Source organism: Trachurus trachurus (assembly GCF_905171665.1).
Source record: "Trachurus trachurus genome assembly, chromosome: 4".
In the NCBI taxonomy this organism is placed as follows: domain Eukaryota; kingdom Metazoa; phylum Chordata; class Actinopteri; order Carangiformes; family Carangidae; genus Trachurus; species Trachurus trachurus.
Window position 1 is genome coordinate 1,245,564 of NC_139898.1, and position 18,839 is coordinate 1,264,402.

At 42.2% G+C, this 18,839-nt stretch overlaps 1 protein-coding gene across 1 annotated transcript; it reads right to left on the bottom strand.

Annotated features, from left to right (window-relative positions):
• Nucleotides 1-1,389: 1,389 nt before the first annotated feature.
• Nucleotides 1,390-15,086, bottom strand: plpp6 (phospholipid phosphatase 6). The gene is made up of 2 exons (XM_083970657.1): nucleotides 14,436-15,086; nucleotides 1,390-2,615 (listed from the first exon to the last, which is right to left on the bottom strand). Exons 1-2 carry the CDS (start codon nucleotides 14,926-14,928, stop codon nucleotides 2,248-2,250), a joined length of 861 nt encoding a protein of 286 aa, XP_083826783.1. The 5' UTR covers nucleotides 14,929-15,086; the 3' UTR covers nucleotides 1,390-2,247.
• Between the last annotated feature and the right edge of the window lie 3,753 nt (nucleotides 15,087-18,839).

An 18,839-nucleotide genomic window follows, 5' to 3' on the forward strand; every position in this document is an offset into this window, starting at 1 on the left:
GTCACTATTGTTCTCATGCTGGTTTTCTACCCGGAAGTAGTTGTAAACAACAAGGAGATTTGTCCTATACAGTGCAAAACCCAATTAGAATTAGTTTTCTGAAATAAATGATAAACAGGATGCATCATCTGGTTTCCTCTCACCACATCTCCATCATGCGGGTCCCTGCCCACCACCCTCTGCTACTAAATGCAGGAATCACTAGAGTAAAAGCTATGGCAACGAAACACAAGGTCATTGTTTTCACCAATGACTGTTGAGACAAACATCATCAGAGCAGTTGTACTGTGGAATGTGCTGATGACACAGTCATGGTGGGATTAATTAATGGGAGGTGGAGAGACCAGAGGACTGGTGCCAATAAAACAACCTCTGCATTAAAGGGATAGTTCACCCAAAATTCAAATGTCATCATTTCTCATTATCTACTCACCCTCATGTCAACTAAGAGCTGTGAGAAGTTTCAGAGTCCTCCGTGCCTTCTCTGAGTTACGGGGGGGTCCGCGTAGCAGTATTTGTCCATAATGGTTGTCAATGGATACCAACTTTCTTCGTCCAAAAAGACACACCAAAAAACATCCAAATACCTCCATACTGCTCGCCTGTAATGTCCCTCTTGTATTGAAGCCCCGACATGAGAAATTGTTCCGCTGGTCAGTGCAAATCACGCGAGACTTGCACTGACACAGGAAGAGCAGTGAACTGAGACACTGGGAGCTTCCACTACAAACAAGCTTAAAATATAGACTTCTTTAATTTTTTTCAGAACAACTTCTCATGTCGGGGCTTCAACACAAGAGGGACATTACAGACGAGCAGTATGGATGTATTTGGATGTTTTTTGGTGTGTCTTTTTGGACGAAGAAAGTTGGTATCCATTGACAACCATTATATGGACAAATACTGCTGCACGGACCCCCCCGTAACTCAGAGAAGGGATGGAGGACTCTCACAGATTTTCACAGCTCTTAGTCGACATGAGGGTGAGTAGATAATGAGTGAAATTTGGGTGAACTATCCCTTTAACGTGGGGAGGACAAAGGAGGTGATTGTCGACTTCAGGAGGAGAGTCTACAACCCCCCTCCTCTCTACACTGCTGGAGCAGCTGTGGTCCCCAGTTTGGGTGGACACGGCCAGCATCAGGAAGACAGTAACACATGTCTTTACTTCTTGCAGAACCCCAGTCCTGCTCTCTCTCTAGGTGTGTGTAGTAGAGCATCACAGTGAGGTACACACACTGCTGTGCTGCTGACAGGAAGGCACTGCAGAGTGTGCTCATATCTGTCTCTGCCCCTCCATCCAGGGCATCTATGTCAGCAGGTGCAGGAGCAGAGCTTCCACCCCACCCAGCCAGCAAATGGAGCGTCTGTCCCCCCTCCCCTCAGGCAGAAGGCTGTGGAGCATCAAAGACAGGACATCCCAGCTGAGGCTGTGAGGCTGACCAACTCACTGCTTCATTAACTCAACCCTCAGCCCCCTGCTGCTGCTTTCTATTTCATTATATAACATGTACATTTTACTGTCACGATATTCCACTGCTGGCACCTGAGTATGAATTTTGTTCTGCTCATGTGAAAGCACGTTTTGGAATGACGATAAATGAACTAGAGCTGCAACGATTAATCGAACAATAATCGATTTTGATAATTGAATAACATAACAGAATTTTGACTTTTTTTTAAAGAAAAATTTGATTCCAGCTTCTTAAATGTGAATATTTCTGATTTCTTTGTTCCTTTATGACAATAAACTGAGCGTCTTTTTGGTTTGTGGACAAAACAAGACATTTGAGGACGTCATCTTTTGGTTTGGGAGACACTGATTGATATTTTTCAATAGTTTTTGAAACTAAACAATTAATCATTTAAATAATCAACAGATTAATCGATAATGAAAATAATTGATGGTTGCAGCCCTTTAAATGAACCTTGACGTCTCTCTACATTTCAACTCATTTCCCAGGTTCAACACAACTGTCACAACATTGTCCATGTATGAGGTGAGTGTGGATGCAGCTGACGTGGTTTCAGAATATAAGCTGAGTAAAAACCCTGCGCCATTTGACACAGAAAATCTATTTGCTGCCATAGGATGAAGTGTCAGATAATAAATGGAGAAAACTGTGTGACAAAACTCTCCTCTCTAGTCAACGAAACCACCATCCATCTCTTCTGTGTGAGCCTCGAAGACGGAAGCTGTGCTGAGTGCTCTCACAGCCGCACCACCTTCTTCTCCAGTCCTTAATGTTAAGCTAACTGTCCCAGAAGCCCCTGCAGGGTCTGAGGCGACAGCCACAGCATCTCCACCAGGTTGTACTGCCAGTAGCCCATCCAGAAACCAAACATCACATCAGTCACGTTGTGTCTGCCCAGCAGCACCCTGCTCAGCCCCACCAGGCCGGCCCACAGCAGGACCAGGACTCGGAGCGGGGCGGCCAGCACCAGGTGGGCCAGCAGGAACCTTCCGCACATGGCGGCGCGGGTGGCGTGCCCGGAGGGGAACGAGTAGCGGTCCACGGAGAAGGTGGCGAACATGTCCATACGGTTGTGTGCCGGCCGACGCCGACGCACCACCGCCTTAACGATGGCAACCAGGATCAGATCCAACAGGAGGCCTGGAGGAGAGGAAGAGAGGAGGAGAGGAGGAGGAGGAGGAGGAAGATGTGTTACCATGGATTATACAAACATTGCCACAATTGACCTATGGCTAAGCCACGCCCCCAAACGCGATGAGCCAATCACAGTGCGCATAGCTAGCCCATACACTCGGACATTCTCTGCTTCCACGTCCATTGAAATGCATTGCAGTTAGTCAGTTTTCATTCGTTTTTATATGTTTTTTCTTGACATTTTAAGTTTAAAATGGTCAAACGGTGTTCATGGGGCACATGCAACTCCCACACTAGGTATCCTGAGAGGCTATGAGATAACAACGTATAATATGTAACATTAAGACACATGAAGCAAATACTTAGAACTACTTGCGCTTTTAGAATCACTCCGCCCAGCAGCCGTGTCTGGGATGTAGTTCCGGCTGCATTTACCTCTAAAACAACTCTGTCTGGTAACGTTGTGTTATTATCTCTTAGCGTGGTGAATGTGCAGGTCACAACTTGTCCACCAGAGCATTTTGGAGTTGTTGGATTGTGTATTTGATGAGTTTGATGAGGGAAAGCTGGAAATACCATATGTCTCCGTTGAGTTAGCTGAGCAGCTCGTGTCTCTGCCCCGTCTATCGAAAAACAACTTGCACCAACCATTAAAGGTAATGAACCTACTGCTAAAACTATAGGGATTATGGCAATGGGCGAATTTGCCAAAATGTTAAAATATCCCTTTAAACCATACATGGGCATTTTACGGCCCGCGGGCCAGACCCGGCCCGCATGCCGTCTCAATCCGGCCCGCGAGCCGAAGTGCGAGCCGAACTGTTATTATGACCCGATTGCTTTTATTACGTTGATGCGCACTAATCAGCTGTTTGAAACAGTGACAGCCCTGTTAGAACAGCAGCCTGCACATCGCAGACAGAAAGTAACAACGTAACCTCCTCCAGGTAGAAGACAGACGGCTGCTCAGTCTCTTTCTCTGTCTGACACCGGAGCTCCGACTGAGGAGAGAGAGGAGCCGCTCTGGTGCAGGTTTTCTCCACAGCGGAGTTTCTGATCACCGGGACCGGGCCGGTGTTTCACAACCCTCCGTCAGCCGAATCATAACTGCTGACGGTTACAAAGCCCCATCACGGCACCTAATTATTAGCAAACTGTGATTAAAAGAGCATTTTATGAGATGGCTGGGTTTTCTGACGTGATCGACCATATGACTGATTGTAGCCACGTGCGTCTGAAGCCTCCATCCACCAATGGCTACGCTTGTAATCAAATCAGTCTTTTTTTCATGTTGGTGCTGTTAGGCAGCAGCAAATGAGTATTGTGTTTCTTCGTAGGTTATCTACATACAAATAGAACAGTCTCACTGAATCAGAACTGAAAAGGATCTGAGTGCTTAATTGTAGCCTAATATTGAGGTGTCTGGGAACATTATTAATTGGTGCAGTCATTTATGGTCAGTAAGTTTTGATAAAACAATCTGCCTTGAGTCCATATTTATATCATAATACAGCATGTTTCTTCAGTGATCTGTGATGGATATAAGTTGAAAATGTGATTACATGATTGTGGGCTGTCAGCCTATTGTAATGCAATCATTTCCACCAAATATATGTAGTTATATAGGCTAATATATAATTATATATAATTCAGCAATAAATATTTGATGTTTCAATTTGATTTCGAATCGTGTGGCCCTTCACTCACTTTATCGGAGTCAGTGTGGCCCTCTGGAAAAAATAATTGCCCACCCCTGATCTAAACCAATACTAAGTAACTCTCCATTTTTTGACATATCGGTTTGACATATCGGTGACAAAATTTGGTCATCTGTGTAAGGAGCAGGAGCCAAAATTGTGCCAACCAATCAAATTAGTCTCAGACAACTTTGGTCGGATGGCCCGCCTGTCAATCAAACTGCCAAATCAACGTGCATTCTATACTGCGCATGCATTTCAATGCTAAGTTGTGTTGTCCATTTCAATGTTAAGTTGTGTTGTCCTGGCAACGGCTGCGCCGGTCAGCAGCTCGTGGTTCTGGTGATTCCTGAATGGACTGTGGAATTCAAGCAAAAATCGGAAGTCCAGCCGCCTGGGATTGCACCTTTAATAGTAAATTCTTAAAGCTATCTAGAGAAATAAGGTGATCAAGTTTCAGACAGTTCTGCCAGTTATTCCACTTCTGAGGGGCATAGAATTGAAAGACAGCCTTCCCAAATTCTGTCCTGAAACTAGGGCCCAATTCCAATTCTATTTTTCATCCCTACCCCTACCCCTACCCCTTAACCCTTGCCCTTGAAACGGAGCTACAAGGAGTAGGGTTGAAAGTCAACCCCTACGAATTGGGACACCACTTCAACAATCACATACGTCATCAGTCGTCTCTGCTGGCTTTCACATTAGCAGACGTGACGAGCTTTTGCCACAAATCCTCTATTCAGAACCACATTAACTTAATAAAATAAAATAAAATAAAATTTAATGAAGAATGATTGGTTCATTGTAAAACATTTATTTATTGATGTAAATGTGGTGATTTCTGTATAGGCTACAGATCCCCCAGGCAGCTGCTTCTGTGTCCAAAACACATGAAGCTTCACTTTTAATTCAAACAAATTAATGTGACAATTGTTACATTTCATCAATGAGACGAGCATTTATCTCCTAAAAAGAATGTAACTACGCGGCGGTAAACCTTTAAAACCCTGTGGGTAAGTTAATTAGCGATCGTTCTACCGGGATGACGACGGAGGTTGGCCGGCTGACGAGCTCTCTGGACGGGGTGGTGTCTCCGTGACGAGCCGCTGATCTGCTCCACAGGTGGAGCTTCACTTCTCCCAAAAACATCGGAGCAAACGTCTAAACAGCCTCATGTGGATAAACCGACCGCACATTGGGGATCTTAACAGCTACTTTCTCGCATGAAATTTTTTTAAAAACTTAACAAAATGACGTAATAACAGCGCTACAGTGAGAAATAAAACAGCTGCCGGTTGCCGCAAGATGCATTCTGGGAAACTTGCCATAGCCCTCGGTCCGTAGTGTGCCCCTGAAAAATCTCCGTTTCGAGGGCGAGATAGCCCTACCACTTCCCCCTAACCCTCGTCTGAACCAGAATCGGGACACCCCTACCACTTCACGTGAACGCGCAAAACAAAGGGTTAGGGCCAAGGGCTAGGGCTAAGGGGAGAATCGGAATTCACCCTAGGAATGTTTCAAACCAATGCATCCTGTGAACTGGTGTGCAAGTTACAAGCTCTAAATGAGATTAAACTGGTAAGACTAACAGGTAAAATGTCAGGTAAAGCTATGTAAATAAAGACCATGCAGTGTTGCTCCCTTCTTACACTTAAGGATGGCCATCCGACTTTGTTATAGAGAACACAGTGATGGGTTCGGAACACATAGTCATAGATTAAAGTGCAGAATGATAAAGTGCATCAAGGGGCTTCAATGAAAGAGAGCAGTATGCTCTGAATCTGTGTTTGGCACAGTTTTGTAGCACGACTATAAAAATGAAGGTGCCAATGAACGGTTCATTGCCCTGCGATACACTGGTGACCTGTACAGAGTGTACCCCTCCCTGGCCCATGGCAGATGGGACTGGCTCCAGTCCACCTGCAACCCTGCACCGATAACTGATATTGACAATAGAATAAGAAAATCAGATTGAGGTTATACAGGATGTAAAAATGTATGATAGCCTCACTAAAGATCCAGAGTCACTACGTGTTCTCATCAACTGGTGGACTGTGGGCAGAGTTTGGTCCGCTACTTAAAGGGGACCTATTATGCTCCTTTTTGCACAAACTAAAATAGTTCCTGGGTGTCTTAAAGACATGTCTGTGACGTGCTTCGGTCAAAATACCCCAAAGATCAAACATCACAGCATTCTCAAAAACAGGGCTGTGCAAAACGGTCTGTTTCAGTGGCCCCTCCCTTTAAATGCAAATGAACCACTCCCTCAGCATTGCGTTACCATGACGATGTCTACTACTAGTACCTATACTGATTTGGCCAAAATGTAGTATGCAAACAAAAGCTAAATCTGCAGTAGGCAAATTGCCAGATCTCCAGTATCTGACCAGTCTACATTGTGTAATGAAATGTGCCCATGACCTAGTCTCACCCTAACCAAAGATGGTATAGAGTAGTCTTTGCCATGTAGGCTACTGTAACCATGTAACATGTAATATAAAAATGCAAAAATAAATATATAAAATAAATTAAAAATATATGCAGACTGGTCAGTTCATTGTAAAACAGTTATTTATTGATGTAAATGTGGTGATTTGTGCACATAGACTACAGAGCTCCGCAGCACTGCTCCTCCTCTCCTCCTCCTTCTCACAGCTTCACTTTTCATTCAAACTAATTCAACTGCCACAATTGTCAGATTTCATCAATGAGACCAACATTCTGCTAAATAGACTAACCACACAGCGGTAAACGTCTAAAAAACCTGCGGGTATGTTTATTAGCGATGGTTTTCTCTACCGCGATGAGCACGGACGCCCGCCCGGCCAAGGAGGCCTGCAGACGGACGTCTGCCCGGCCAAGGAGGCCTGCAGACGGGCTCTGCCTGTGTGAGGAGCCGCTGCAGCTCTGGTGCTCCGTCGGTCCAGCGTTAACAACGTCGCCCCGGCGGTACGTCGCTTCTCACACAGGTACAGCTTCACTTACATGAAACGTCGGCGTAATCTTCTAAATAAAACTCAGTAAAGTGGCGCTACAGCGCTAAAACATGCAGGGAAGAAGCAGGAAGTAGACCGCTCCGCTCTCCGCTGTGACACCAGGCACAACAGAGCACCATGGGAGGAGGCGGGGCCGGCTGGAGCAGAGACCTCGGCATGACCATGTAGGGGAGTCCGGCACGCCATGACGTCATGGCGTGCCTCATGTAAAAAAAAGTCAGCGCAACCGAGTGTAACAGGTGTGCAGAGAAATCCAAGAGAAATCCCAATTATCTAGCAGGGTTTACCTCCAAATGCATTAACCTCAGGATATGACACTTCCACGGCCTCTAGAACCATTATCCAACATTTTAAACATATATAAAAGTCTGAAAAGCTGGAAAAGCATAATAGGTCCCCTTTAAAGCAGAAGTAAGTGATCCGGTGGTTTTGTCTAACTTCTTGTCAGCAGATGGAGTTAGCAGTCCCCGCCCTCGTCCCTACGTCACCACATTCACGCGCATCCCTTGGCTGCACACACAGAGAGGACCGCCCCTTTATGCCGTTCTCTCTCCTCATTGGATAAAGGTTGTAGGATACAAGGAAAGTTTTCTCCTCGGCTTACAGCAGAGTGACTGACAGACCCGTGTTTCAGACCTATTTACTACTACTATTTAAAGGGACAACGAGGAGTTTTGAAAAAGCAAAGTGTTTTCACACTACATTTATGAGCCTCTCCGCACCGTAAAATTCTTTGACCGGCGAAAGACAGACTCATGTTTTCATTCATCAAGAATTAAAGTCAGAGGTTGGAAGACGATCACATACCGTCGTAGTTCCCACCATAAACGGAGATTCGGCGGCGTTATTCTCATGACTCGCCACGAAACCGAAAGTAAAGAAACACTGGTCGGCTCGACCAGCATTTCCACCACCACTAATAATAACAAAATAACAATAGAGACAAAACGATATATTTATTGAAAATGGGCTCATTAACAAGTGTGGGTAGCGTAGATTCATCCACATTAATATGAGACTTTTTATTGTCGCAGAATTTTTCGTTCTGCCGATGGAGAAACTCCTCGTTGTCCCTTTAAGACTTATTTATTTATTTATTAACACAAACATTCCGCTTACTTCTGCTTTAATTCCAAAATTATGAGGATCAAAAAGAAAATATCTTGTGGTCTCCACTATTAAAGCAACTGAAAAACAACAGAGAATTTCCTCTGATGAAGTTTAATTTTTTAATAGTTTTAAGTCCATAACCTTGTGTTGAAGCCAATGATGGGCACGAGTGACGACACCCACAAATATCCAGTCAAAAAATATCACTCCTGGTGGCTGACTGTGGTTTAGGTGATAGGAGCCTGACTGACAAAGGCTCAATGCCTAAAATATCAAAACAAGAACTATCAAAGACTAAACTATTAGGCCAAAATCTGAATTTCATTTTATTGGAAAAAATCGATAATCGGGTCAAGAAAAAATCTGGGCCTTCAACAAATATAGCCTTCAGCCTTACAGACACATCAATGTAAGAGGGTTACCAGCTCTTTGTCACCATCTGCTGGATCAGGACTGGCACCGGACCAGACACTGGTCCATTCCATTACTCATGTTCATGTCCAGTGGGAAATGTTGATCGGCCTTTTGCACTAAGTAGATTTTCTAATTTAATAAATTGCCTGTAGTGAGGAGTTATCCATCACACTGATCATCCGGCTGAGCCCTTTGCTGCTACATTGACATCAGTAACAATGAATGCTGCTTGTTGAAGTAGGCTGGTCACAGGCTGCTTCACATCAGACGTTTTGAGCTAGGGATGTCACAGTTACTTGTTTTCACAATTAATCGCGGTATTAAACGCCACAATTAATTGATCGTAAAGATTCCTAAATACCGCCACTTTCCAAAAAAAGATTTTGTATGAACCGTACTGGCAGATGTGCACCAAAGTAAAGGTAAATGCACAGATACTGGTCCATACGTAACATTGAATTGGTAGGAATTTAAATGTTAGAGTCAGTGTCATTTGTAATAATACATTTTTTTAAATTAAAATTAACTTAAACATTTGGTATAGATGACAATTAATGACTTATATATTTCAAACACTTTAATAATTGGACATATTTTAATAGGTACTTTGTGGAAATAATTAGTAATGTAATTATATTATGACTATATTTGATTTTACACATTAATAGTGTTTGAAATGAATTGATGCATAATAATCATGATAATCGTGACATCCCTATTTTGAGCTCAAATAGCTCCTGTCGCTCATATGCCACGAGGTCAGGAGTAAACATCATTTTGTATGTTCTTAAAGATAACAAGATGTTACAGGAGTAGATACATGTGAGTAGTACAGTATTTAGGTTTTTTTTGTTGCTGTGTGGTTGCATTGAGCATATATTTAGCTCTTTTTTAATGATCAGATGCTTCATTATCTCCAGGACTGCAGCAGTGTTGAAAAATTAATGCAACACTGGCACACTGGCAGTGACCCAGTTCCTGCTAGAAGTCAACTCAATGTGAATGTGCATTGTGCAACAATACGTTTTCATTCACTATAGTCAGATCCCAGCTGTATGTTGACTACCACTTTGACACCTCTCTCCAGACATTAGGGTGGGCTTTTCTGATGCTTACCTGGTTTGCAAAACTTAATTACTCTTAAAAAACAAACTTTCTGGACTGGTCGTCAAGACAAATTGATCATAATTCAAAGAACTGCAGCTTATTATTGGGGAAGCTCCACATCGTATCATTAAATGACTCATTACGTTTGTGCTGCACCAATCTCTTCAGTCATAAAAACAGAGTACCTATATCATGAGGCACAATCAGTATTTGATAACGAAAGCATCAAAATGCTTTGTCAAGAGTTTCAGTTCCCATACTCAGATAAGAACGACTGAATAACATAAAGACATTCAAAATGGCAGCGCCTCATATTTGAGAAGCTGGGTCTGGCAGCCACTTGTTTAATAAATGACTTTAAATACTAGGGGTGTCACGATTTCAATTTTTTATCGAAATCGATCGAAATTACGTCATGGTCTCGAGCATCGAAGTCAAAGAGAGGATCGACAATTACAGTTTACATTACTTTAAACCAACATCAGGAAAAGAATGAGACACAATGGTGAATTAATGAAAATAAAATTATGATAATGTAGTACAGATATAAATATATTTGTTTTGAAACCTTGGGGGCAATTTTGGCCCCTGGATCATGATTTTTGGGGGCATTCTTGGTAAAATTGTTACCTTTATATTGTAAATAAATTATTTAAATGACCCATTAGTGCCTAATGTGATACATTATGGAAATTGCATCACTTATATGTAGCCCATCTTGTGAAATAAGATTTACTGTACAAAATGTGATGAATAAAACCAATGATGGTAGACTAGACTCGTCTGAAAATGGCATAGGCCTCTGTGCTGTAAGAAAAAGAAAAAAAATCGAGAATCGAATTGAATCGTGACCCTAAAATCGAAAATCAAATCGAGGATTTGGAGAATCGTGACACCCCTATTAAATACTGATCCATTCTCAAAATGTTTTTCAATTTTCTGTCAAATTAATTACCAATTCATTCAAATAGTTTCAGGACTAAGGCTGTCTTTACAATGCAGACCTTGATGCCCAATTCCGATTTGTTGCCTATATCTGATTTTTTTGACTGTCTATTTACATGTTCTATCAGAAGTGACCCATATCTGATAATCTGCATAACACCTGCTGCTTGCATGAAACAACCCGCTGGAAATAAACTAGTGATTTCAGGAGATTGTCACGTAATAGCCTAATATTTTTAAACAAAGGTGAGTCTGGTGCTCAGAGTTTATATCCAACACGTCACTTACAAAGTGAACGTTACAAAATAAAGTTAGTGAAGTGGCTGCGTGGAGCGGAGCTGCTGTGAGATGAGCAGCTGACAGTGACGGTGACGTTGTGCCACCGTTCGATGGGACAGCCTCTTGGACACATTTGTGTACATTGTTTGTTTTTCCTCTCTTGACTTCTTATCAGTTCGGTTCAGTTTTTGCCGGTAGGAAAACCTGAAATCTGGTGTTTATCTCGCGCGCTCTCTTTTTTCACACTCCTTCGCTTGCCCTCGTATCGATCCGCATAGAAATGAATGTTACTGTCTGTAGGCCTCTATGAAAACAAGAACTAGTGAGGGGGAAAAACAGACGCGCGGACACCACAAAAATGAAACAGTGTAACTCCTGTGACAGTGACCACAGCTGACCACAGCTGACCACAGTAGTCCAGCTCAGCCCCACGTGTCAATCACAGGCTACAGAGGTTCAGCGAGACGCGTGAGCACGTGAATTAATATGATCATTGATGACGTATGACACGTGTTGCCAGGAAAGATCTGATCTGTCTGTTTAGACTGCAGATGCGTTGGCAGATTTCCCATTTGTATCTGATTTATTTCCACATATAACGGGGGCCTGAATCTGATCTGACAGTATCCGATTCAACGCGTATTTATCCTGTTTACACATTCATCTTACAGATCCAATCTAAGATACTTCAGAGGAAAAAATCAGAATTGGGCCACTTGAACCGTGCAGTGTAAAGACAGCCAAACAGACAAACACACAAAGCAGTCCACAAACCTGTGGAAACAGTCAGCAGAGAGGAGGAACTGTTGTTCACTGCTTCCTAACCTGATAACAGAGACAGACGTGTGTCTACCTGCCTCCTAGTTACACACCTGTCACCGTCACTATCACACACCAACCAAAGTCAGCGCCAACAGTGGCAAAACAACCAGGATGGAAACACACACATCTCCTTCCTGAATAATCCAACCTACATGGCGCTACGGGCTGTATGCTTTCATCCCCTTTTGGCTTGTGAGCTTCATGTGTGTTTACATGCAGGAAACATATTTTAGTCCTTTGTAGATTTTTACTGGCTTTTAATTGAAACACGAGCCTTTCCTGTGTCTAATTATTAGAAATACAGAACAGGGTGAGAATGAGTGAAATTCTAAATTAAAGGGATAGTTCAACATTTTGGCAAATTCGCCTATTGTCATAATCCCTATAGTCATAATCATATTTTTTTAAAGTGGGGTTGTATGATCTACAAATAGCCCCTAAGTACTTTAATTGCAGTAGAAGACTCTCTGCACTCCTCCCGTTAGCAACGCCAGCCCATAGCCCTGCCCAGAGATTTACAACATACAGTGTTGTGAACAGACCCAAAGAAACGGCCTATTTTCACGGCCTAAAAGAGGTTTTACCTGGAAAAAAATACACAGTTCCATTGTTCGCTAATTTTTTCCAGCCCCTCAAAGTGCAGGAAAAACACAGTTTTTATTTGGACCTAACCAACTCACGTATCCCTCCGCCCAGGGTTAGCGCCCGCCGATCAGCAGTTGGTTAGGTCCAAATAAAAACTGCATTTTTCCTGCACTTTGAGGGGCTGGAAAAAATGATATTATAGCGAACAATGGAACTGTGTATTTTTTTTCCAGGTAAAACCTCTTTTAGACCGCGAAAATAGGCCGGGAGGAGTGCAGAGAGTCTTCTACTGCAATTAAAGTACTTATTATTACTATTTGTAGATCATACAACCCCCTTAAAAAAATTACTCCCATCTAGCGTTGCACAAGCAACTCAATCGTATTTTTCATGCTGCATTCATGTGAAATTGGGCAGACGGCAGATGGACGACAGCCGCTGCAGGTAACGGCATAAACAAGCCTCCATGTAAACAAGTGGTCCGTCAGCACGAGGCAAAACAATACACGTGACAATATGTTGTATGTATGTTATGTTGTTGTTTCATTATTGTTGCATGTTGTTTTGAGATCCGAGGGGCAGAGACGGGAGCTGCTCAGTGAACACAACGGAGGTGAATGGTGTAGGTCCCCTAGTGTTTTTCAACCTTGGTTTTGGGGCCCCACGTGGGGTCGCCTGGAATGTCTAGTAATTGATTAGAAAAATTACTGATAAAAATATTCTTTTAACTAATTATCATTCTTTTTAAAATAATGATTAAAAACACCACACACAATCTTAAACTGTATTCTTTTCACTTTCTCAAATATAAATCAAGTTCAAATAAAATGCAGCATATAAAAATATCTGAGCTGAGGCATTATTGACGGCCGTGATCATGTGACTGCAGGTGATTGTGGGCTCGACAGAAATTTGTGATGTCAAAATGGGGTCATGAGCCAAAAAAGGTTGGGAACCACTGAGGCCCCCTGTCCCTCATCAAATACACAATCCAACAACTCCAAAACAGTCTCGTGGACAAGTTGTGACCTGCACATTCACCACGCTATGAAATGATAACGTATTGGGCTCTATGCACAGCTCTGCTACTTCCTGAACTTAAGGCTGCTCTTTTGTTTCCTGTCTTACATTATTGGACAAACTGGTTAATCCAGGTGTGTCTGAGTAGTCACAATGGTCAGACACACCTGGATTAAGATCCCCTTGTCTTCTTGCTATTAATCTTCTGGATTAGATTGTTCAGCATGTCCAATTCTCCAAACCCTCTTTTGAATGAGTCCAGTTTAAAAAAGAAAAAAAGAAAAACAAAACCGGATCAGTGTGTTTGGGTTATTTTTCTCCCTTACAGAACATACTGCACATAATCATAAGTAGCTTGTTTAATCAGTTTGTCCAATAATGTAAGACAGGAAATAAAAGAGCTGCCTTAAATTCAGGAAGTGGAGATGTGCATAGAGCCCATTGAACATTATCACACGTGAAGCGGATATTCTGAACTACTTGTGCTTTTGAAATCACACCGTGTCTAGAATGTAGACTTTGTAGAACAGAGATGAGGGAAAAGCAGAAAAACAACAACTGACATCAACAGGTGAGACGCAACCTGGACTGATGGAGGAAGAGTAGAATGGGGCAGAACGTGGTGGTGGTGGGGGGTGGTTCTACAGCTGAGATCAGATCTAATCAGGCAGGAAGAGAAAGGCTGCGACAGAGATACTGCATCTGAGCCCAGCTGCTGCATCTGTACAGCAGCTGGAGGGTCTGTCAGTGTGTTTACATCAGACACACGGGGGACCACACACACACACACACACACACACACACACACACACACACACACGGGGACACAATAAGCAGAGCTGTTGATTTACCCATGAGCAGGTTGAGCATGACTTCTTGTCCTGCAGCGCTGTCACTCTTGTACAGGCAGTAGGCGGTGCCAGCCAGCCAGGGGATGCCATGTCCAGAGATCTCTATCAGCTTCATGAGCGGACGGACACTTCCCCACGACGAGTCCTCGCAGGCGCAGACCCCCAGCCGCTTGGACAGCCACAGGTCGATGGCGAGCAGGGAGCTGAGCGCTACGCGGACGAAGGACGGGTTGAGCCGTATGCCGTCCTCCTCCGGCCCCTGGCCGCTCCCCGAGCCCGTGGAGGAGCTGGAGCCCCGGCGCCGAGTGGGGCTCTCCGAGGCTCTGAGCCGGGCGGTGGTGGGGTCGGAGCCCTGCCGCTGCAGCAGGCTGTGCGGCGGAGGGGAGCGGTTCAGCGGCTTCGTCAGCGACATGAACTCGTAGCGGCCGTTGGTGCTGCCGAGCACCGGGCTTCCTCCGCTGCGAGCCGGGGTCTTGGCTTTGGGAGAAGGCATGGTGTGTGTGTGTGTGTTGTGTTAATGTGGAGGCCCAGGTAGCTGTGTGTTGACGGGGTTCACCGCAGCGGTAGGTTGTCTGCAGTGCTGTGTGTGGTAGACGCTCCTTCAGCTCATCTGTCGTACGCCTAACGATTCATATCACGTCGACTTGCACCGAGCTCAGTCGCCATCTTTGTTGTTCTTGTAGCAAAGACACCTGGGAAATTGAGTTGTCTTATGCTGCCTTCATGTGCTATGGTACAGATGGTATTTTCCACTTGTGACCATACCAGTGTGTTGTGTTCATGTGCTTTTGTTGTTGTACAGAGAAAATAAAGATGGTGGACACACAGATTCAGACTTGTTACTTGGGTAAAACCATCACGTGTGGCATCTGACTACGTGTATATCTATGGGGTAAAACAATCTTGCCTAGTTCATCTCTTACAGCAAGAAGATGAATTATCAAAACTCAAACAGTAAATATTATTCATGGAGATTTAGCACTGGATATTTGGCTAGCTTTTTAAAAGCGTTTTTACTGTACATGCACACATACATGGGTCATTCCAGAATTGGAGGACATTTAAGGACTGAAACACCTCAAAATTGTACTATTTATTTTATCATTTTCTGCTATATATTTAAGAAATACAGGTAATTAATCATCAAATAATTATGTTTGGCCAGCTCAGGACTCAAAGTGACACTTTTTATTAGATATTCTATATTTGTGTGTGCTGCTTGGTGCAACCCTGTTACCAATACTCAGGAACGTGTAAAGGTATTATATAAGTATTTATCTATAAATATTTGCCAAAATACATAATGAATATAATCATACACACTACCAAAATGACAATAGGATAAACCCTCATGAGCTGATACAGTCATTTAAGATAATTTTAAGATAAATTACACAGTAACAGGGTTGAAATTAGAGTAACAGGGTTGAACAAAGTAACAGGGTTGAATAGATTAATTACTTTTGATTGTAGATTATGACATAAATCTCAACCCTGTTACTCTGAAGTAACAGGGTTGCAAGTAACAGGGTTGCTTGCCCCCATTAAGAGGGTGGGACAAGAGAAAAAGTTACTACTCAATGCTTATGTCAGCTGTTTAGCAGAAGAAAGATGCTAGCTATGGAATGTAATGTTACTGTAAGGTTGAGAACAAACTTAGTTATTTAAAGGAACAAAGAAAACTTTTGAAATATTTTGCCTTATTCTGGTAATATGAGTAACAGGGTTGCATTGGTTAGAGTGACGCACTCAATCAGGGCAGACGAAATATGAAAAATATGAAAAATAGAAGAGAGGACTTACCTTGTGTCTACCCATGCTATTATCTAACAGTTTGATAATACAAATTATTTTGTGTCATGTGTCTCATACTTCTTTTTCTTCTTCTTCTCTGCTAAAAAGGTTTTGGTAACAGGGTTGCGTGGATGTTGAGGGACACAACTTTAGTGCAAAATTACTTTTATTTAAAATATGTTTATGATTAAACTAAGTGTTTTAACACTTACAAAAGACATAAATCAACAAAATCATACAAAAAAATTAAAATTTTAAACTTATTTTAACCGCTTTATTTGACATGCATGTTGGCCATTAAGAGGGTGGGACAAGAGAAAAAGGCCATTTTAGGGGGTGCTTAGAGTTATTTTGTATTTTAAATAATATTTTGGAACCAGTTTTTGTATAACTATATTTATATTTTGTCTCAGAGTAATTATAATTTTCACCACAAATGCAAGTTTTGGAATTTCATGCATGATTTATTGAAAATGAATGGGTGGGACATGAAATGTCCTCCAATTCTGGAATGACCCACATAAAGAAAGTGAATAGCTGCTAACTGTTTTCTAAAGGCTTGCCTTGCTTACCATTAACGTATCTTGCATTGCTCGCCGCCATGTTGAAAAGGTCAAAGGTTATTCTCATCTCGGCAGCTCTGGCATCAAAAAATTCTACGAGTTGCCCAGTGGAAAATCCCACATGAGAGGGTGTTCATGTGCACTTTTCCGTCGTCTTTTGGTATTTACCATAATTACCATAGCACATGAAGGCAGAAACGTACACGTGACGTGACCATTTTTCTTACTCACAACCTGTATGTAATGAAACAGTATGAAAGCACAACCTCACCCCTAGACGATAGGCTAGACGAGGGGTTCCCAACCTTTTCCAACTCGGGGCCCACTTCAAAATCTAAACAATGTTCGCGGCCCACCTTCATCCCTACATCGACCAAATGATGCGTTCTCAGAGCTTTTTTTTTTTAAATTTAATGATAAAGATTGAGGACTGAACTGAAAGCAGGGGGCATTTAGGAAGCTCCACAGTCACTACTGTAACACAGCTGATGCTGCCAGTTGGAGGAGCATCCTGACTAAATCCTGAATAACAGAGAAGGCTTCAGTTTATTAGCTATTTTAATCTTTTTTCTTTTTTTTTTAAAATTATTTTTATTATAATATTTTCATTATAAAGATGTTCATGCCTCTCTGTTCAATGTTAGATTGCACTAGGACTGGGCTACCTGCAGTGAGAGGATAGGCAGCTGTAGCCTACATCAACATCTGTTATCTTGATAATAGGATATGGTTCTTGATGAATATTTAGCTTTTTTACTGTTAAAGTTTTAGTGCTCTGACTCACAGTTCACGTCAGCTCAGGTGATCAGGTGATAGTGGTAAAGTGAGCCCCTGTTTGATTTTCGTTGGGCGCGCTAGAGTAAATACGGTAGGCACGGTTCTCGAGCAAAGTGAAGGTCCTGAAAGATACATAAAGCCTACGTGCTTTTACTGGAGAAATGTGGAGGAAAATCACTTCCAAGATTAGTCAACTTTTTAGTTATATTTCACTGCCGTAAAGGGGAGAAAAATCACCTTTCATCGACATTTTACTGTAGAAATGTGGAGAAAATTTTGTTTAAAACGACCCCTATAATAAAAGCCATTCACAGTATGCTGACCTTTGACCTTACCTCACAATAATTCCTCATCTTGTCTCATTGCTTTAATTCTTTCTCCCATCTCAATCTCACCCTCTTTCTCTCTCCCTTATAGAGTTGAAAGTCTGTATCCCTGTTATTCTTGCAGAGTTATTTGTGTTTTGTTTGTCTGTGTGTGACCACATTACAATAGCAGATTACAAGAGGATACAAAGGGCACACACATCTGAGAGCTTTGTAATTTATGACCTATCTATTGCTCAACTTTTTTTTTTAAAGAAGGTGTTGTCTGAATGTGGAGATTCTAAATTCATGTTAAAATAAAAGTCAAAGTGTATTAAGAAGCTGTGTTTTTTTCACATTGCAATTACATGCTCCTCTGTTCCAAATTCACAAAGCACATTTTGTTGTATTTTGTAGATTTTGTGAAGACTGATAATGTATTTTTAAACAAATCAGTTAACTGTAAAGTATTGTTAAAGTAATCTTAAAAAACAGTACATAGTGTATTTTTCAATAACAGTACAAAACTGTTGTTTTTTAGTAACAGTAAAAATATGTATTACAGTAGCATAATGGCAACCCAGCTGCCAGTTGGTTACTGTTTTTATAATAAAAAACAGTCCCATATTGTATTTTTCATTAACAGTACAAAGCTGTAAATTTTCGTGACGTTAAAAAACTGTAAATTTACAGTAACATAATGGCAACCCAGCTGCCAGTTCTTTACTGTTATTTTACGGGAAAAGTATTAACAGTGTATGCTGACCTATGACCTTAACGCACATAAATTTGGTTGCTCGGATACCGATAGAGACATGTCGCCTGCTGCTAAGTCCCTTGTGTCCGCTACCTGTCAGCATTTGCCACTGGGTAATCGGCAAAAAATTTGAGGAGGAGAGAACAATGCCATCGCATCTAAAGAGCAAGAGGATGAGTCATCCATGACAGGGGTAAGTAGTGTAAAC